Genomic DNA, 21,904 nt, shown 5'->3' on the forward strand with positions numbered 1-21,904 from the left:
CACTTCCCAACAGGGCTAGGAAGCCTTTTGTACTGGTTATGCCCCAGAGAGGCAACATAGTATAAGCGCAATGCAATGTGCCTATCGGTTACATGTTGCCTATAGTCCAGTCATCTACTATCTGTGAAAGGAGGTAGGCCCAACAAAATTAAAAGTTTTATTCATTTCTAAAATATCTTTCTCCACTGAGAGACACTAATTCTTAAGGTTTCCTTATTGAAAATCACTCTTATCATTTTACTGTGGTAGGTGGTATGCAGTACACCTGATTTGTAGGACACGCTATTTTAATGAAACCATATCATCACCCAGGGCTTGACAATACAAAAGGTACCTGGCATTGGCAGAAGCATCAGCAAATGTTTTGTCTCTAACAAAAGTCTCTGTCACTGCTAGATGTGTAATGTGAGGACTTTGAAACATGTGTGCATGAGGTTTGCTTGCTTGTGTAAATGTGTGCTTGCTGAAGACGACGTTGGCAGAATGCTAAAGAGTAAACAGTCTTTTCGTTGTGCATGTCTGCAACTCAATGCATCATCTTTATGATGAGTAGCAATCTAACCTTATCCTAATATTGTTGATGTTACAACCTGGCGTTTCTGTGTTTGTTCTGTGAATATGTCACATATCATAATGTTTATTGTGAATATGATCTTTTGGATTAACTAACTAAGTGTATAGCTGAATGGCAAAACCTGACATGGAAATAGGAGAAACACGAGATACAGAAACTGAGTCAGAAGCTTGACATTGCTCATAGCCTATTCCATTCCTGAATAACAATTTTCTTGGCTTACCTTTTGATGTGTTGTTTTCTTTCTATGGTGATATAGCATGGCATGCTTATATCCCGTTTGTAAACCCATATGAAAAACAAATTTTGTGACTTGGGTGTACTTAGTGTTGTTTGAAGTATTTTAAACAATTTGGTAGAGCTAAGACAAATGTATTATTGTGACATAGAACTGAGATATGATTGTTGTTCCTTAAAATGTTTATTAACAATTCTGTCAACAGGTGACTTGTTTTGAACCTTACAGGTTCATTTTCAGACCTGTTATACTGAGGCTGCACTAAGAGTGCCTGATTTTTATAATAAACATCAAGGTCACAATAGGTGCTTTATAAATGTTTGCAGAATGAATGTCACAATCCACACTTGCCTCTTACTAAGTCAAAATCAGTTTGGATTATGGTACTCATTCTGCAAACATTTATGGAGCACATGTTGCCACTTTGATGTTTGTTATTAAAATCAGGCACTGTCAGTGCAGTCTCAGTAGGCTTGATGAACCCATAAGGCTTGAAACTAGTCACCTAATATAAATACTGCAGCTGTTGACTGAATTGTTAATAACACTTTAATGAATTTAATAAAGTTGCTTGTTCCCTGTCAACAAAGTGTTGAAACGGAATGATTGTTGTTTATCTGTTCCCTTTCTTAGAAATGAGAAAATGAATTGCTCTAGATCATTCATTATGTTACTTATTCACTTCCAAGTTCCTCTTTTATAACCTACATGCACATTTTGCTAATAGCTCATCAGTCTTTATCACAGAGCATAGTCTGATGGAATAAAATATTATTTATGGAAATGTAATATCTATTCTCTTGTTTTTTTAATGATAATGACACCACAAGCTTCATGAATAATCTCTTAGCAATGGCATACTGAATTCTATCCTGTCAAAAAGCACAGATACAAAATAAGTCTAAGAGCCTAATGTTTCATGAGATTCTAGAAAAGAAACAATTCTTATGCTACATGTGAGTATTCTTGATTTACAGAGACACCATTTAGTACTTAATGAGTGTTATGTATGTTCCAGGACACTGAAACATATTGAGGCTGACATCCAGTTACATGTGCCAGAAATACCAGAACTCCGTGATCCTAATTGTAATTTTACAGTCTTGGCAATGGATAGCCAGATAGTAGAACAACTTGAAGAAGTTGTTATGGCCTGGGAAAGACATATTACTAATGTTACAGAAACATTTCTTGCTAAGGTAAATATCCTCATAAAAATTTGGTGCACGAGTTAAATGTAGCTATTGTAAACACTTCAAGGATGGAAAACTATTAATTCATAATCTGGAGGATGTTTTTGTTCATTTGAAAGAAAGTTAGAATGTAAATAATGTATATTTCAGTTGTGAATACATGGTGAACATTAATAAAAGCTGCAAACTGCAGAGACAGTTTCCTGACTGGAAATGGAGGAAAAAGGTCCTACAAACATGTCTGGAAATGCAACATTGCCATGGTAGATGGTGATGATGAATGAAAGTTCCTCTGAACATGTACCGTTACAGTGGAATTGTCTGGTACTTATGCCGGGAACAAACAGAGATGGTGTTTGTGTACAGCGAAGCAGATGGAAATGATCGAGAGGCAGCATGACCATACCAAAACAAGTATCCTCACAGACACCAACCACATCACACAACATTTCAAGCTCTTTTTGGGCATTTGTGAGATCACAGTCCTTCCAGATAGATGAACACACATGGAGGTGGCAGACTTGCATTCACTAGATTGGTAGGAACAGGTTCTGCAGGATACTGAGATAAGAGCTAGTACAAGCTCAATGAAAGCGGCCTGCCAACATGATGTAAGCCAAAGTACAATTAAGTGTGCCACTTACCTGGAGATAGAATTGTTGTCATCTGTTTTCATGTATTAGAGTACTCAGAGTTGTTGTTGTTGTGGTGGTGGTGGTCTTCAGTCCAGAGACTTGTTTGATGCAGCTCTCCATATTACTCATCCTTTGCAGGCCTCTTCATCTCTGAATAACTACTGCAACCTACCTCCTTTTGACTCTGCGTAATGTATTCATCTCTTGGTCTCCCTCTATGATTTTTACTCTCCATGCTTCCAACCAATACTAAAATGGTGATCTCTTGATGCCTCAGAATGTGTCCAATCAACCGATCCCATCTTCTATTCAAATTGTGCCACAAATTCCTTTCTGCTCAGTACCTCCTCATTAGTCAGAAGTTTCTACATGATGTTCTTGAATTTGTACCACAGATGAGTCTTATTATACGGTCTTGCACACGATAAACATTTACTCATTTAGTATAATACAATGAAAGAAGGAAAGTATGCAAGTTTTTTTTTTATATTTGTACATCCCACACCTGGCTGCATTCACATTTTAAATACAGACCTGTTCAGGTGCTTCAACTATTCTGCGGTATGTCCTTCACAACTGAATTTATTACTTATTTATAACACACAAAATTTAACACTGTTAACCAGTTCTATCTGCATGTCTTCATACATTACACACATGCTGCAAGGAAATCTCTTACAGGTTCTGAACTGCATATAGTGGGTCTTTTCAAAGTTCAGTGATAGTGAATTAGCTTTAAACTATTTATTAATGTCAGTGAAAATCTAATTAGCACCTATTTCTAAATTCGTAATTGTTGTTGTTGTTGTTGTTGTTGTCTTCAGTCCTGAGACTGGTTTGATGCAGCTCTCCATGCTACTCTATCCTGTGCAATCTGCTTCATCTCCCAGTACCTACTGCAACCTACATCCTTCTGAATCTGCTTAGTGTAGTCATCTCTTGGTCTCCCTCTACAATTTTTACCCTCCACGCTGCCCTCCAATGCTAAATTTGTGATCCCTTGATGCCTCAGAACATGTCCTACCAACCGATCCCTTCTTCTAGTCAAGTTGTGCCACAAACTTCTCTTCTCCCCAATCCTATTCAATACTTCCTCATTAGTTATGTGATCTACCCATCTAATCTTTAGCATTCTTCTGTAGCACCACATTTTGAAAGCTTGTATTCTCTTCTTGTCTACACTGTTTATCGTCCATGTTTCTTCTACACACCACCATACTGATTTAGGTTTTCTGTGATTTCCCTAAATCGCTTCAGGCCAATGCCAGGGTGGTTCCTTCAAAAGGGCACGGCCGACTTCCTTTCCTAATCCGTTTAGACCAATGACCTCTGTCTGGTCTCCTCCCTCAAAACATACCAGCCAACCCAACCTCTACACACCATACTTCCTGACACTTAAGTCTATACTCAGTGTTAACAAATTTCTCTTCTTCAGAAACCCTTATTTGCCATAGCCAGTCTACATTTTATATCCTCTCTACTTTGACCATTACCGGTTATTCTGCTCCCCAAACAGCATAACTTATTTACTACTTTAAGTGTCTCATTTCCTATTTTAATTCCCTCAACGTCACCTGATTCAATTTGACTACATTCCATTATCTTGTTTTGCTTTTGTGGATGTTCATCTATGTCCTCTTTTCAAGATATTGTCCATTCCATTAAACTTTTCTTCCACATGCTTTGCTGTCTCTGACAGCTGTCTCCAATTGGGAGTTAGATGTCGTGAAAGTAACTGCTGGCCAGCCATTTGTATAATGTCTCTCCCCCCCCCCCCCCCCCCCCCTGCAGCAACAATTTATCCTTCTACTAGGCAACATAATATGGTATTTTTACTGTCTTTTATGTATTTTTATAGATGCTAGTACCTTCAAGAAGAAATCAGTTAGATGTCATGTGCTTCATAACAGTAAATTAGGTCTACGTAAACCTCCAGACCAAAAAAATTCGACATAAAAAAACCTTTAGCATCTCATTTCTTTGAACAAATGTTTGATGACAGAGCAAATGATTGCACGGACACCACAACAGTTGGGAAATGCAGTGTGCTCATTTAGGCAAGACTGTATTCTTTGATGAAGATAATCATTATTTTTGTGGAAAGTGGAACTCCCAACATAAGTTACACCTTTAGTGAATGTCTGGATTTTCTCCTTTATTCTGTTCAACTATGCAGTGAAACTGAGGAGGCAGTAGCTGTTCTTAAAGTAACAATTTTCTTACTAATTCGCTTTATTAATTTAGATGGCATGAACATGATAGCATTATGAAGTGTAGTGATAGTTTACTGTTAATACAGTATACAGATTAAGTTTCTACGATGTAATTATGTTACGTCAGTGTATACCTTGGCTCATCCCACATCCTTGAAAGTTCTCCTTCTCAACATGATCTGCAGAACATTGTGGATGAATGAATGAATGAATGAATGAATGTTCCTTCTAAATATACTACCTGACAAAAACTGAAGCAGCCAGGAGGGGAAGAGAAAATAAAATGAAACTTCATGGGTTGAGAGGCTACGCGATGTTGTTTCAGAGATTACAAAATTGTGTTGAATTTACAAAGATTTGTCAGTGTGAGCCCTCTTATCAGTATGATGGGGACTGTGTGTATGCAGTGATTTTGTAGTGTAGGGTGCCATAAACCCAATGCATCCTCTCCTGATGCAGCTGGTGTAACTCGTTGTTGATCTTCTGGATACTGTCACTCGGACAGATTTGACATCCGAGCTGGTCCCGCACATTTTTTATTGTGCAGAGATCTGAGGATCTTACTGGTCACAGGTGTACATCAACATTATGCAGACTTTTCATAGAGATACACACCATGTGTGCATGAGCATTGTCCTATGTTGAGAAATGGCTCCACAGTGTTGTCTCATGATACATCACACATGACGATGCAGGATGTCCAAGACATATCGTAGTGCTGTCAGCATCCCCTCAATCACTACTAGCTGTTACCTGTAGTCATACTCCAAAACATTGGAAGAATGGGACATCTCCCCAGCTGACCACCATACTCACCAATGATGGTCATCTGGGGCAGTGCTTAACTGCGATTCATTGCTAAACACAGTGTAACACCATTCGTCTCCTGGTCATGGCACCACATCAAATGGAGCTCTTTGTTTTGTGGTGGTAATGGTGGCCTTCATATTGGAAGTGGCATGTTTTAAAAGGCTCAGGTGTTGGTTGTAACCCAATCAACAACTTCATGAGTGATCTGTCAGTCTGATACTCTTTGTGCTAACTTTTATCTTGATTGTTTTCTTGTGGTCACCTTCTCATAGTTCTTTGAAGCTTTTGACCTGCAACACATTGCCACTCATTGTACTGTGGGACCTTGTCTCAACGTACAGAGGGTGGAGGATTGTAAGAGAGCTCACATCTATGCCAACTCGCTATAAACTGAATTAACTGCCTGTTAAAGAATTTTTCTGTATTTGGTTGTTCTCATATTTAACATGTACTGTATTAGGTGACAAATCTCTTATTACTTAGAACATTATATCTGAGGTGAATCTTAGGACAGAACAAAAGAGAATGACATTTCTTCTCAGCATCTTTCAACTGTTCCTGAAGGTGACTACACTGTCAGCAGAAGTGCACTGTTGTCCAGTGCTCATTCCTCTCCCATCATCTCTGCACAAACCAAAATCAAAGCATGCACAGTGGAATCTTCTGTATATGCTACCTATCCAATGGGTTTAAAAGAACATCTTTCGTTTGATTGTGAGAAATGTGTGGAACAAACTATTATACCACAACAGGCAATCCCTAATCTGGCTGCTGCTAGTCCCCAATCAGTGGTGTGAGATGACACAGAATGTTAGAGGGAGTTCATAACTTGATGTCAGATGGCAGGCACAGATATGAAGGGCTTATAGTGTAAGTAGTGCATGATAAGGTGAACCTCCCTTTTGATGGACAGAAATGGTTGGCTGGAATCTCAATCACTATGTTTTCCATCAGGTTCCCATGCAGTCAAACTTCAGACTGTGTTGCTCCCAAACGCTCTATTAATATGGATGTTGCTTGGTACGAACAACTGGCCGAATGGAAACCCAAAATTGGGTCCCTTTCAAGCTCTGTTATGCGCTGGTAATGCTGTCTCACTTGAGTATCTGACATCTCCAAGTACTTCACAGATGTCAGTCAACATCTGATACTATTCACGTTCCTTATATACACTAAAAGGCCTTGTTACAACATAAAACTTGAACAACACTATTGCAATCTGGTGGTTATTCTCCCTGTCACAGAAAATTGCAGTTCTATGCATGTATGTACCCAATGATGCTGTGTACATGCATGCATTAGCATTGAGATCTGATCCTGTCTTCTGGATGCTTCAATTTTTTGTTGTTGTGCAAGTGTGTGTGTGTGTGTGTGTGTGTGTGTGTGTGTGTGTGTGTGTGTGTGTGTGTGTGTGTGTGTGTGTGTAATGTTCCGTTGCAAGATTATATGGAAATAGAGGCTCATACTTGTGTGCCAGATAGGTATTATATTTACTTGATAAATTTTGTTTTCATTGTTCCATCAGTAGCAAAAATGTTAACATAACTTTTAATTCATGTCTCAATTCTTTTTTTGTTTTGCTGTTATAGAAACCAGCAGATGAAGGGCCTATCGCAGAATATGAGTGTTGGCACGAGCGTGAGACTGGTCTTAGTATACTGGTAGAACAACTGAACACTCCCAGTGTGCTTCAGGTTCTGCAGCTGTTGCAAGCAGGAGGTTCTCAAATAGGGGCTGGATTTGACCAATATAAGGCTGATCTTGTTCGTTACTATGATCAGGCTCATGATAACGTCAAATTTCTGTCCACACTTCTCAGGCATTTTAAGGTTAGTGTCTAGTCTGTTTTTTTGTACATAAAGAACTTATTACTTATAGTTTGTCATTTCTGATTTTTGATAACTTGTGAATCTTTTCTGATATCTTAGAATTTATATTAAAATGAAAATAATCAATTTTTGAAAATGCAATGTAATTGTATAAATAAAAAGTCTACTTACCAACCAGTGCTAGGAGAACCAGCATTTCAAGATACTGAAATTTACAAGCTTTCAGAGCCAGTGGCTCCTTCTGGCAGGAAGGTTGAAGGGGAAGGAAGAGGAGTGAAGTAAAAAGGACTGGGTAGGAAAAACTGGTTGTTAGCTACTGCACTGTACCCGATTTAAAACCTGAGAACTTAAAGGTGGAAAATAGGGTAGTACACAAGATAGAGATTACTGAGAAGCAGCTGCACACAGGTTAATCAGAGCAAAAAGCTAAGTGCATTATATATATATACAGGGTGTTTCAAAAATGACTGGTATATTTGAAACGGCAATAAAAACTAAACGAGCAGCAATAGAAATACACTGTTTGTTGCAATATGCTTGGGACAACAGTACATTTTCAGGCGGACAAACTTTCGAAATTACAGTAGTTACAATTTTGAACAACATATGGCGCTGCAAGTGATGTTAAAGATATAGAAGACAACGCAGTCTGTGGGTGCGCCATTCTGTACGTCGTCTTTCTGCTGTAAGAGTGTGCTGTTCACAACGTGCAAGTGTGCTGTGGACAACATGGTTTATTCCTTAGAACAGAGGATTTATCTGGTGTTGGGATTCCACTGTCTAGAACACAGTGTTGTTGCAACAAGACGAAGTTTTCAATGGAGGTTTAATGTAACCAAAGGACCGAAAAGTGATACAATAAAGGATCTGTTTGAAAAATTTCAACGGACTGGGAATGTGACGGATGAACGTGCTGGAAAGGTAGGGCGACCGCGTATGGCAACCACAGAGGGCAACGCGCAGCTAGTGCAGCAGATGATCCAACAGCAGCCTCGGGTTTCCATTCGCCGTGTTGCAGCTGCGGTCCAAATGACGCCAACGTCCACGTATCGTCTCATGCGCCAGAGTTTACACCTCTATCCATACAAAATTCAAACGCGGCAACCCCTCAGCGCCGCTACCATTGCTGCACGAGAGACATTCGCTAACGATATAGTGCACAGGATAGATGACGGCGATATGCATGTGGGCAGCATTTGGTTTACTGACGAAGCTTATTTTTACCTGGATGGCTTCGTCAATAAACAGAACTGGCGCATATGGGGAACCGAATACCCCATGTTGCAGTCCCATCATCCCTGCATCCTCAAAAAGTACTGGTCTGGGCCGCCATTTCTTCCAAAGGAATCATTGGCCCATTTTTCAGATCCGAAACGATTACTGCATCACGCTATCTGGACATTCTTCGTGAATTTGTGGCAGTACAAACTGCCTTAGACAACACTACGAACATCTCGTGGTTTATGCAAGATGGTGCCCGGCCACATCGCACGGCCGACGTCTTTAATTTCCTGAATGAATATTTCGATGATTGTGTGATTGCTTTGTGCTATCCGAAACATACAGGAGGCGGCATGGATTGGCCTCCCTATTCGCCAGACATGAACCCCTGTGACTTCTTTCTGTGGGGACACTTGAAAGACCAGGTGTAGCGCCAGAATCCAGAAACAATTGAACAGCTGAAGCAGTACATCTCATCTGCATGTGAAGCCATTCCGCCAGACACGTTGTCAAAGGGTTCGGGTAATTTCATTGAGAGACCATGCCATATTATTGCTATGCATGGTGGATATGTGGAAAATATCGTACTATAGAGTTTCCCAGAGCGCAGCGCCATCTGTTGTTGACAATTGTAACTACTGTAATTTCAAAAGTTTGTCTGCCTGAAAATGTACTGTTGTCCCAAGCATATTGCAACAAACGGTGTATTTCTATCGCTGCTCGTTTAGTTTTTATTGCCGTTTCAAATATACCGGTCATTTTTGAAACACCTTAAAATAGAAAGAAACTTCCGCATGGGAAAATATATTAAAAACAAAGATTCCAAGACTTACCAAGCGGGAAAGTGCCGGTAGATAGGCACGATAAATAAAACACACAAACACACACACAGAATTTCTAGCTTTCGCAACCGGCGGTTGCTTCTTCAGGAAAGAGGGAAGGAGAGGGAAAGACGAAAGGAAGGGAGAGGGTAAGGAGTCATTCCAATCCCGGGAGTGGAAAGACTTCCCTTAGGGGGAAAAATGGACAGGTGTACACTCGCACACACACACACACACACACACATATCCATCCACACATACACAGATACAAGCAGACATTTGTAAAGACAAAGAGTTCGGGCAGAGATGTCAGTCGAGGCGGAAGTACAGAGGCAAAGAAGTTGTTGAAAGACAGGTGAGGTATGAGCGGCGGCAACTTGAAATTAGCGGAGGTTGAGGCCTGGCTGATATCGAGAAGAGAGGATATACTGAAGGGCGAGTTCCCATCTCCGGAGTTCGGATAGGTTAGTGTTGGTGGAAAGTATCCAGATAACCCGGACGGTGTAACACTGTGCCAAGATGTGCTGGCCGTGCACCAAGGCATGTTTAGCCACAGGGTGATCCTCATTACCAACAAACACTGTCTGCCTGTGTCCATTCATGCGAATGGACAGTTTGTTGCTGGTCATTCCCATATAGAAAGCGTCACAGTGTAGGCAGGTCAGTTGGTAAATCACGTGGGTGCTTTCACACGTGGCTCTTCCTTTGATCGTGTACACCTTCCGGGTTACAGGACTGGAGTAGGTGGTGGTGGGAGGGTGCGTAGGACAGGTTTTACACCGGGGGCGGTTACAAGGGTAGGAGCCAGAGGGTAGGGAAGGTGGTTTGGGGATTTCATAGGGATGAACCAAGAGGTTACAAAGGTTAGGTGGACGGCGGAAAGACACTCTTGGTGGAGTGGGGACGATTTCATGAAGGATGGATCTCATTTCGGGGCAGGATTTTAGGAAGTCGTATCCCTGCTGGAGAGCCACATTCAGAGTCTGATCCAGTCCCGGGAAGTATCCTGTCACAAGTGGGGCACTTTTAGGGTTCTTCTGTGAGAGGTTCTGGGTTTGAGGGGATGAGGAAGTGGCTCTGGTTATTTGCTTCTGTACCAGGTCGGGAGGGTAGTTGCGGGATGCGAAAGCTGTTTTCAGATTGTTGGTGTAATGGTTCAGGGATTAAGGACTGGAGCAGATTCGTTTGCCACGAAGGCCTAGGCTGTAGGGAAGGGACCGTTTGATATGGAATGGGTGGCAGCTCTCATAATGGAGGTACTGTTGCTTGTTGGTGGGTTTGATGTGGACAGATGTGTGAAGCTGGCCATTGGACAGATGGAGGTCAACGTCAAGGAAAGTGGCATGGGATTTTGAGTAGGACAAGGTGAATCTGATGGAACCAAAGGAGTTGAGGTTGGAGAGGAAATTCTGGAGTTGTTCTTCACTGTGAGTCCAGATCATGAAGATGTCATCAATAAATCTGTACCAAACTTTGGGTTGGCAGGCTTGCGTAACCAAGAAGGCTTCCTCTAAGTGACCCATAAATAGGTTGGCATACGAGGGGGCCATCCTGGTACCCATGGCTTTAATTGTTGGTATGTCTGGCCTTCAAAAGTGAAGAAGTTGTGGGTCAGAATGAAGCTGGCTAAGGTGACGAGGAAAGAGGTTTTAGGTAGGGTGGCAGGTGATCGGCGTGAAAGGAAGTGCTCCACTGCAGCGAGGCCCTGGACGTGCGGGATATTTGTGTATAGGGAAGTGGCATCAATGGTTACAAGGATGGTTTCTGGGGGTAACAGACTGGGTAAGGATTCCAGGCGTTCAAGAAAGTGGTTGGTGTCTTTGATGAAGGATGTGAGACTACATGTAATGGATTGAAGGTGTTGATCTACGTAGGCAGAGATACGTTCTGTGGGGGCTTGGTAAGCAGCTACAATGGGGCGGCTGGGATGTTTGGGTTTGTGAATTTTAGGAAGTAGGTAGAAGGTAGGAGTGCGAGGTGTCGGTGGGATCAGGAGTTTGATGGAGTCAGGTGAAAGGTTTTGTAGGGGGCCTAAGGTTCTGAGGATTCCTGGAAGCTCTGCCTGGACATCAGGAATGGGATTACCTTGGCAAACTTTGTATATAGAGTTGTCTGAAAGCTGACGCAGTCCCTCAGCCACATACTCCCGACGATCAAGTACCACGGTATGGGAAAAATATATATATAAAAAAAAGATTCCAAGACTTACCAAGCAGGAAAGTGCCGGTAGACAGGCACAATAAAATAACACACAAACAAATATGTCTGCTTGTGTCTGTATATGTATGGATGGATATGTGTGTGTGTGCGCGAGTATGTACCTATCCTTTTTTCCCCCTAAGGTAAGTCTTTTGGCTCCCGGGATTGGAATGACTCCTTACCCCCTCCCTTAAAACCCACATCCTTTCGTCTTTCCCTCTCCTTCCCTCTTTCCTGAAGAAGCAACCATTGGTTGAGAAAGCAGAATTTTTTGTGTGTGTGTGTGTGTGTGTGTGTGTGTGTGTGTGTGTGTGTGTGTGTGTGTCGGGGGGGGGGGGGGGGGGGGATTAGACATGATAAAACTAAAAAGGAGAAAGAAAGGAGCAGTTGCTGAGAAGAAATGCTGCAGGCAAGGAAATTAATGTAAAGTAAGCCCATGTGGGTGGTGGGAACAGAGGACATGTTGTAACACAAGTTCCCATCTGTGGTGTCCTGAGGAATTGGTGTTTGGGGGAAGAATCCATGTGGCATATGTGGTGAAACAGGCACTGAGGTCATGACTGTTGTGTTTTAGAGCATGTTTTGCAGTAGGATAATGTGTGCTGGACATTATAACACCTCCAGGAATGCTCCTTCATTCTAACTGATAACCTGGTGGTAGCCATGCCATTGCAAAAGGCTGAACAGTGTTTATACAATGGCTGGTACATGACATGTTTTGTTGCAGATGTGGCTCTCCCTTTTATAGTACATACATTGCCAGAAGGGCTGGTATAGGTGGTCGTAGGAGGCTGCATAGGGCAAATCTTGCAGTGGGGACTCTCACAGGGGAGGAGCCACAGGGTAGCGAAATGGGTGCAGAAGGAGCATAGTGTCTCACAGTGATACTGTGGAGATTGAGATAGTGATGAATAACTATTCTAGCTGTGATGGACAAAATGCTGAACATAACATTTCAGGGCACAATTTTAGGGAGTCGTAGCCTTCTTGAGATAGGTGATTAAGACTGGCAAGATCTGGATAATACTGAATAATGAGAGTAGTACCCTTAAGATGTTTTTTTGGAGAGATCAGCAGTATGCAGATTGGATGTGATGGCCCAGAAGTGTGCTTTGGAACCATGCTAGATGGATAATTATGTTAATTGAAGGCTGAGGTGAGAATTGTGGTGTATTTCTGTAAAGAGTCTGCATCTGAACAAATAAATTTACCTTGAATGCCAAGACTATGTAGGAGGGAATATTTGACATAGAAAGAATGGCAACTGCCATAATGTATGTACTGTTGTTTGTTAGTTGGTTTAATGTGAACAAAGGTGTGTAGCTGACCCAAGATGGGGATGAGGTCAACATCAAGGAAACAGGAACAGGATTTGGAATAAGACCATGTGGAATTTAATTGAAAGAATGAATTTAGAGATTTCAAGAATTTTAACAGTTCAGCCTCACCATGAGTCCATATGGCAACATCATTGTATCTAAACCAGACAAGGAACTGAAGACTTATGGGTTCTAGGAAAGAACCCTCCATGTGACCCATGAAAAGTTTGGCATAGGAAGAAGCCATCCTGTTCTCCATGCCAATGCCCCTGATCTGTCTGTATGCCTGCTCCTCAAAGATAAAGTTATTGTTGGTAAGTATACAGTTGATTAAAATGTGCAGGAATGAAGTCAGAGGTTTGGAATTGGGTGGACACTGAGTACAGAAGTGTTTGGCAGTGCACCAGCCATGTACTTGGGGTGTTTTGGTACAGAGGGAGGTTGTATCAGTGGTGACAAGCAAGGTGTCTGGTGGGAGTGGGACAGGCACAAGTTGAGTTCCAGTTGTCAGTAAATAGGTTCAATTAAGGTATGATTTCTTTTTTATCTAGTGCCAACTTTTTGTTGGAGAAACACCGCAACTTACACTGTGACAAAAGTCATAGGGTACCTCCTAATACTGTGTTGGACCTCCTTGTGTCTAACGTAGTGCAACAGCTCAACGTGGCATGAACTAAACAGTCCCTTTCAGAAATATTGAACCATGCTGCCTCTATAGTCATCCATAATTGCGGAAGTGTTGCCAATGCAGGATTTTCTGCACAAACTAACCTCTTGTTTATGTCCAATAAATGTTTGATGGGATTCTTATCAGGTGATCTGGGTGGCCAAACTAACTGCTCAAATTGTCCAAAATGTTCTTCAAACCAATCATGAACAATTGTGTCCTGGTGATATCATGTTTTGTCATCCATAAAAATTCCATTGTTCTTTGGGAATGTGAAGTCCATGAATGGCTGTAGATAGTTTCCAAGAAGCTGAACAGAACAGTTTCATTCAATGATCGGTTCAGTTGGACCTGAGGTCCCAGTACATTCCATGTAAATACAGCCCATGCCATTATGGATACACACTATTACTGTTTTGCACAGTGCCTTGTTGAAAACTTGGGTCCATGGCTTCATGTGGTCTGTGCCACCCTCAAAGCCTACCATCAGCTCTTACAAACTGAAATTGGGACTCATCTAATCATGCCACAGTTTCCTAGTCACCTAGGGCCCAACTGATTGTCATGAGTCAAAGAGAAGTGTTGCAGGTGAAGTCGTTCTGTTACAAAAGGCTCTCATGTTGGCTATCTATTACCATAGCCCATTAATACTAAATTTTGCTCACAGTCCTAACAGATACATTTGTCATATGTCCCTCACTGATTTCTGTTGTTATGCATGCAGTGTTGCTTTTCTGTGAGTTCTGACATGTCTGTGCAAATGCTGCTGTTCTCAGTCATTAAGTGAAGGCTGTCAGCCATTGCATTGTCTGTTGTGAGAGGTAGTGCTGAAATTTGGTATTCTCGGTGCTCTCTTGACACTCTGAATCTCAGAATATTGAATTCCCTAATGATTTTGAAAATGGAATGCCCATGCATCTTGCTCCATCTTGCTCCAACTACCATTCTGCATTTATTAATTCCCATTTTGTGATCATAATCACATCAAAAATCTTTTCACATGAATCATCTGTACACAAATGACAGCTCTGCCAATGTGCTGCCCTTTTTACCTAGTGTGTGGGATTCTACCACCATCTGTACATGTGTGTATTGCTATCCATGACTTTTGTCACCTCAGTGTTGGTTTTCTAACTCTTTAGTTAAATTTCTATGACTGTGAACTTATCTGTTCATTTTCAAAGCGGGTCTGCACCAAATATGCTTATCAAAGAAAGCTCCACTGACATAATTGTGTATTGGCAGTTTCATCTGTTGAATGGATCACACATTTAATATCATCACTCCATATGTGTTATATGGAAACAATATAGTGGCCATCGTTAAAGTTTGACATTTTTCTCTGTGGAAAAAGGTTAATTTTGCCATTAAAAAGAAGGCATGTACAAATTGTAAATACGAAGTCATGAAGTTAAAGGAATGTGTGGACAAGTTCAGCAAAGCCTCGCACCTGCTAGCGGAAAATGGACTAAAGTCACTTACAAAAACAGCATGCAAGAACTGCAAAAGCATGTGAACAGTAAAAGTACCAGTAACACAATCTTTGTGCACAAAAACCCTTTTGAAGTGCTTTCGTCTGTAGACTGTGATATCTCAACAATCTGCATCAAGCCACAGGGGGAGAAAAGGGACATCAGAAACAAAGAACAACAGACTCACTTTCAACCACAGGAAAAAACCAATTCAACCATGAGAGGAGTCTCCGACAGTGAATCAAAATCAAGCATTCCTCAAGATGGATTATTAGCTAATATGGACAAAAAAGGCAAAACAAACAGTGCCACCACACAGCACCCAAGTACTGGCAGGCCTGAAAACAGTTATCGTCAACTAGCAAAGATGCGTAAAATAAACCTATTTGCAGATAGTCACAGATGGAACACAACAGCCGAATTTAAGTTTAGAAGATCATAAAATAACTAGAATAGTGAAACCAGGCACAAAATTACAGGCAGTGACTTCCATGTCCCATGACATGGAAACAGCAACAACGATTAATGGCTTTTTCACGTTCTTAGCGGGAACAAATGGTGTAACAAAAAATGAAATGAAAGACCTAGTGATCTCACTCAAAAGAAGTTTACATGAGCTGATGAGCTCAAATGTGATCATCTTCTCTGTTTCACATCGACATGGCTTGCCAATCTCGTTCTGTGTAAATAAAGAAGTGTGAAGCACAAATAAACAGATCCTAAATATATGCATGAGATTCTGAAATGTTACATTTGTGGACATAAGCTGTGTAGGAAGAATTCCATACATCTGATGGCTTACATCTCAACAGGCTAGGGAAGAACTTAGTTATAACACGGATCCAAGAAACAGTGAACAGCAAATTGAATGTCCAGTGTTGTGCTTCTGGCCATCTCTCTCAAGGACAAAAATAATGAATGCTTGGGAGAAAATAACTAAATGCCAGGTAAGTAAAACAATACATCAGCAGGACAAGAGCACTGTTTTTAAGACAATAAAACCTTCCCCTGGAGCAACACAAGAAGCAAATGTATGTGTTTCATACATGCCTCAAACAGACTTCAGACCACATGAGAATAATTTATCACAGGGTTTAGGAAACAAATTAGGTGCATTTCAACCATTTATCACAGGACTATTTCCACATTTAGTAATAGTTACAGAACACAAGAGAACAGTGGACAATATTCAGTATTGCAAATTGGAAGGCTACAACCTTGCTATGTTCTACTGTAGAACAAATGATAAAGGTGGTGGTGTTGCCATCTACTCAAGAAAATGTAATTCTTTCTTTATTCTTTATTCACCATTGACCACCTGAGGTGGAATAGGCAATTTACATGGATATAATATAACACTTTCCTTGAATAATATCTTAAAGCTAAATGAACATTGCAAATAGTACCCATAGATGCTAACATACACCATAACATAAGATAAATACTTTCAGTGACATCACATAATGAAATACTTAAAAATTAATGTCAATTGATTTTATATTCATAAATTCTGTTATATTGTAAAAAGGATTGATTAGTAACCATTTTAGTAGCTTGCTCCTGAAGCTACTTATGTGAGCCGACGGAGAAGAAAATGGAATCCAGCCGGATGTTCGCGTCGTTCTCGCACGATATTTCAACAGCGTACCTCGCTGTCTTCTTCAGGTGCTACCTGAGACTGGTCCTTGGGTCGATCGAGTCCAGTATTTATGCCTGGGAGGAGCTGGGCGTTCCCTAATCGGTCCGCGCCCAGTCGAGTGTTCCATCTGTGGTCCGCGCCCGCCAGACTCGGCTTCAACGGACCCCTCCAGTCGCGGATGTTCCGACTGCCGTCGGCGCCGGTTTTGGCCGTCCTCAACGGTTGTGGTTGTCATTTGAGGTGTGTCAGGCCCGATCTGAGATGTTAGGTACTCTATCTCATGACTGTTACTACGGTTTCCACTTCTGTTGCGTGCTGGGCGCTCCCTAATCGGTCCGCGCCGCGTCGTGTGTTCCATCTGAGGTCCGCGCCCGCCAGACGCGGCTACATTGTCCCTCTCTGGTGGCCGGTGTTCCCTCCGCCGTCCGCGCCCGGCCTGGCCGTCTTCTGAAGTCGAGTTCATGACCTGGGGTGTGTCAGATCTGGTCTCTAATGTCCAACACCTTGTCTCACAGCTGTTCCCTCGGTCTCCACTTATATTTCCTTCTGAATCCTGGAGTGTCCTGCGTTGAGTTTTCACAAGCTCAAGCGCAGGATTCCAGGCAGTGCTGATTTGGTATCCCGAGTCACGGTTGATTAGATTGTCTGTGACCTTAATCTCAATTGCTTCTTTAATGACACTGTCCCAATATCTTGAGGTCTGTGTCACAATCTTGGTGTCATTGTAATCCATTGAATGACCAAGTTCCAGACAATGCTCTGCTATGGCTGATTTAGTTGCCTGTCTGAGTCTGGTATGTCTCTGGTGTTCTTTACACCTGATGTCCACAGTTCTGGTGGTCTGGCCAATGTATGACATCCCACACTGGCATGGTATGTTGTAAATACCTGGCTTGCGTAGCCCCAGGTCATCTTTTACAGTCCCCAGCATAGCCCCAATTTTTGTGGGTGGGCAAAATATGCTCCTGATGTCATATTTCTGGAGAATCCTGCTGATCTTGGTAGAGATAGGTCCGGCATATGGCAAGTATGCCATCTTCTTTGCCTCTTCTGGTTCTTCTTCTGGATCCTTTGGCCGGTTGGCAGGTTGAAGTGCCTTCTGGATATCTCTAGAGGAGTACCCATTCCTGCTGAACACTGATTGTAAGTGTTCTATTTCTGTGGCCAGACTATCAGGATCTGACAGAGTTTGTGCTCTGTGGACCAGTGTTTTGAGCACTCCATTCTTCTGTGCCGGATGGTGGCAACTGCTGGCTTGAAGGTATAAGTCAAGCCAGCAGTTGCCACCATCCGGCACAGAAGAATGGAGTGCTCAAAACACTGGTCCACAGAGCACAAACTCTGTCAGATCCTGATAGTCTGGCCACAGAAATAGAACACTTACAATCAGTGTTCAGCAGGAATGGGTACTCCTCTAGAGATATCCAGAAGGCACTTCAACCTGCCAACCGGCCAAAGGATCCAGAAGAAGAACCAGAAGAGGCAAAGAAGATGGCATACTTGCCATATGCCGGACCTATCTCTACCAAGATCAGCAGGATTCTCCAGAAATATGACATCAGGAGCATATTTTGCCCACCCACAAAAATTGGGGCTATGCTGGGGACTGTAAAAGATGACCTGGGGCTACGCAAGCCAGGTATTTACAACATACCATGCCAGTGTGGGATGTCATACATTGGCCAGACCACCAGAACTGTGGACATCAGGTGTAAAGAACACCAGAGACATACCAGACTCAGACAGGCAACTAAATCAGCCATAGCAGAGCATTGTCTGGAACTTGGTCATTCAATGGATTACAATGACACCAAGATTGTGACACAGACCTCAAGATATTGGGACAGTGTCATTAAAGAAGCAATTGAGATTAAGGTCACAGACAATCTAATCAACCGTGACTCGGGATACCAAATCAGCACTGCCTGGAATCCTGCGCTTGAGCTTGTGAAAACTCAACGCAGGACACTCCAGGATTCAGAAGGAAATATAAGTGGAGACCGAGGGAACAGCTGTGAGACAAGGTGTTGGACATTAGAGACCAGATCTGACACACCCCAGGTCATGAACTCGACTTCAGAAGACGGCCAGGCCGGGCGCGGACGGCGGAGGGAACACCGGCCACCAGAGAGGGACAATGTAGCCGCGTCTGGCGGGCGCGGACCTCAGATGGAACACACGACGCGGCGCGGACCGATTAGGGAGCGCCCAGCACGCAACAGAAGTGGAAACCGTAGTAACAGTCATGAGATAGAGTACCTAACATCTCAGATCGGGCCTGACACACCTCAAATGACAACCACAACCGTTGAGGACGGCCAAAACCGGCGCCGACGGCAGTCGGAACATCCGCGACTGGAGGGGTCCGTTGAAGCCGAGTCTGGCGGGCGCGGACCACAGATGGAACACTCGACTGGGCGCGGACCGATTAGGGAACGCCCAGCTCCTCCCAGGCATAAATACTGGACTCGATCGACCCAAGGACCAGTCTCAGGTAGCACCTGAAGAAGACAGCGAGGTACGCTGTTGAAATATCGTGCGAGAACGACGCGAACATCCGGCTGGATTCCCGAATATCCAAGATGTCAACAGATCGCCGGGAAAGCATGAAGAATTACATAAGAAAATGGAAGTTTATTAAATATTTTTATACTATTGATTAGATGGGCATTTCCTGTTCTTGTCAGCCTGTGCCTAGGTATGTCTAATTTTGTTTTGCCTCTGGTATTATGGTGGTGTATGTTTTCTCTCATTTTGAAATCTGCTATATTGTTTTTTGCATACAATGCTGAGGTGTATATATAAAGATAAATAACTGTTAATATTTTCAGCTGAATGAACAGTGGCCGGCAGTGCTCTAATCTACCAGAATTGCTCATTGCCCTTATCACTTTCTTCTGAATTTTTAGAACTTCAGTGATGTGAAGAGAGTGTCCCCATATCAGCAGTCCATATTCTATATGTGACTGAAAGAGTTCAAAATAAATAACTCTTAAATATTCTTTCGTCACTAGGCTTCTCAGTTTCCACATTAAATACATAACTCGAGACAATTTTGTGCAGATATGGTTGATGTGTGCTTCCCATGTTAACTTAGAATCTACATGAATTCCTAGAATTTTAACTGCTTTCACCTCTATCTCTTTTGACAATCCTAGTATAATCTGCTGTTTTTTTATCAGGATTGCAAAGCAGTGTATTTGATGAGAACCAATTTAGTGCCGCTTCCAGGCCATCTCGCATCATATCTTCCAGAACTGACATGTTCTCATGCTGAGCAACCAAAGTTGTGTCATCAGCATAACAGATAACAGTATTGGGGATACAATGGGGTAAATCATTGACTGCAATTATAAAAAAGAAGGGCCCAAGGACAGAACATTGTGGAACTCCTGTCTTAACATCTAGCAATTGTGAGTCTTTGTTTCCGACAGAGGCAAACTGCTTCCTATTGTTTAGGTATGATTCAATTACTGCCAATGCAGAGTCTTGTACACCATAGAATTTGAGTTTTGCAAGTAAGATATCATAAGAAATGCAGTCAAATGCCTTACTTAAATCGCATAAAAGAAGTGATGCTTTATTTTTTATTCTCAAGGGCTGTTATTACTTCATTCACAATTGAAAGAACAGCATTGGTGGTATTTCTTCCCTTGCGGAAACCAAATTGACTATTAGAGAGTAAGTTATGTGACTCAAAGTAGTAGTTTAGTTGGTTATAAATAAGAGATTCAAATATTTTTGAGAAAATGGGAACTATTGAAACTGGTCGGTAATTTTTGAGATCTTGTTTGTCCCCTTTTTTATACACTGGGATAACTTTCGATATTTTTAGAGTTGTAGGATAAACTCCAAACTCTAGACACCTATTAAACAGAAAGGCCAATGGTTCACTAATTATATGGACTGTTTTTTTAATTATGTTATTGGACAACCAAGAGTAGTCCATACTCTTGGAGTCTGAGAATTTTGCCACTACCTTTGTGATCTCAGTGGGTGTGATTGTCCTCCATTTAAAGGTATAGTTCCCAGCTTCTGTTTGCTTAAGTAGATCACTTGCATTAGTGTTTGTTGTTTCAATTTTGTTCCTAATATCAGTTACAGAGTCCATGAAAAAACGATGGACTACATCTGGGTCAAGAGCTACGCTATGTTCATCATTCCTGCAATGCTCTTGTGCAACAACATTCCATGCAGCTTTGCACTTATTAGTAGCCCCTTCAATGTATCTTTCGTATGCTGTTATTTTTGCCATTCTAAGCTTAGTTCTGTAGGTTCTCTTACATTCAAGATACGCTTTGTACAATTCATCTTTCTCCTCCGTTCCATATTTAAGAGAATTTTTATACATGTGGTACAATGATAACATATTTCCCCTCACATTGCTAAGTTCATCTGTGTACCACTTAATGTTTTTCTTTTTAGGTCGACTTTTATGATTGATTTTTATAAGAGGAGAACAAGAATACCACAAATCTAAATATATTTTAATGAAGTTCTCAAAAGCAGCTTCAGTCTTATTTATTCCCACGTGACAGTTATATACACAGTCCCAGTTAATATCTCTGAGTTTCTTAATGAACTGGTATACCAATTCTTCCTTCTGCCCTCTAACCCAAGTCACCTTTTCCTTAGCATTGGCACTAGTGTTGGAGGGGAGTCCTTTAGTTTTGTTCAGGTTGAGTGTGAGGAGTATTGGATCGTGGTCTGCAAATCCCCCACCTACAATACTGACAGTGTACAAATCCCTATCAAAGTTAACAATGATGTTATCTATACATGCTCCATCACGTGTGGCATTTCTATTGCTACAATATAGATTGAACATTCTGAGGAGGTTGAAAAAATACTTTGTGGCTTGCTCACAATCATTTCCCATTTCTATGTTGAAGTCCCCGCAGACAGCAATTTTTGATTTAGATTTTAACAACTTTTCCATTATTAATTCAAATTTCTCAAAGAAAACACACATGTCACCCCTTGGTGATCTGTAGAGACTTACAATAATTAGGTTATGATCCACAAGATTTACACAGGTGAATTCCCCATCCATTTCAGAACAGTATGGGCTAAT

At 41.7% G+C, this 21,904-nt stretch overlaps 1 protein-coding gene across 1 annotated transcript in view; it reads left to right on the plus strand.

The window, feature by feature from the left end:
• Positions 1–21,904, plus strand: part of LOC126273341 (dynein axonemal heavy chain 10) — a 1,458,287-nt gene that overhangs the window by 106,174 nt on the left and 1,330,209 nt on the right. Inside the window, exons 83-84 of the mRNA XM_049976887.1 lie at positions 1,790–2,011; positions 7,253–7,492. Of these exons, the coding sequence (XP_049832844.1) occupies positions 1,790–2,011; positions 7,253–7,492 (462 nt within the window). The remainder of the gene's footprint in view (positions 1–1,789; positions 2,012–7,252; positions 7,493–21,904) is intronic.

The sequence above is a fragment of the Schistocerca gregaria genome, chromosome 5 (genome assembly GCF_023897955.1).
Source record: "Schistocerca gregaria isolate iqSchGreg1 chromosome 5, iqSchGreg1.2, whole genome shotgun sequence".
NCBI lineage: Eukaryota > Metazoa > Arthropoda > Insecta > Orthoptera > Acrididae > Schistocerca > Schistocerca gregaria.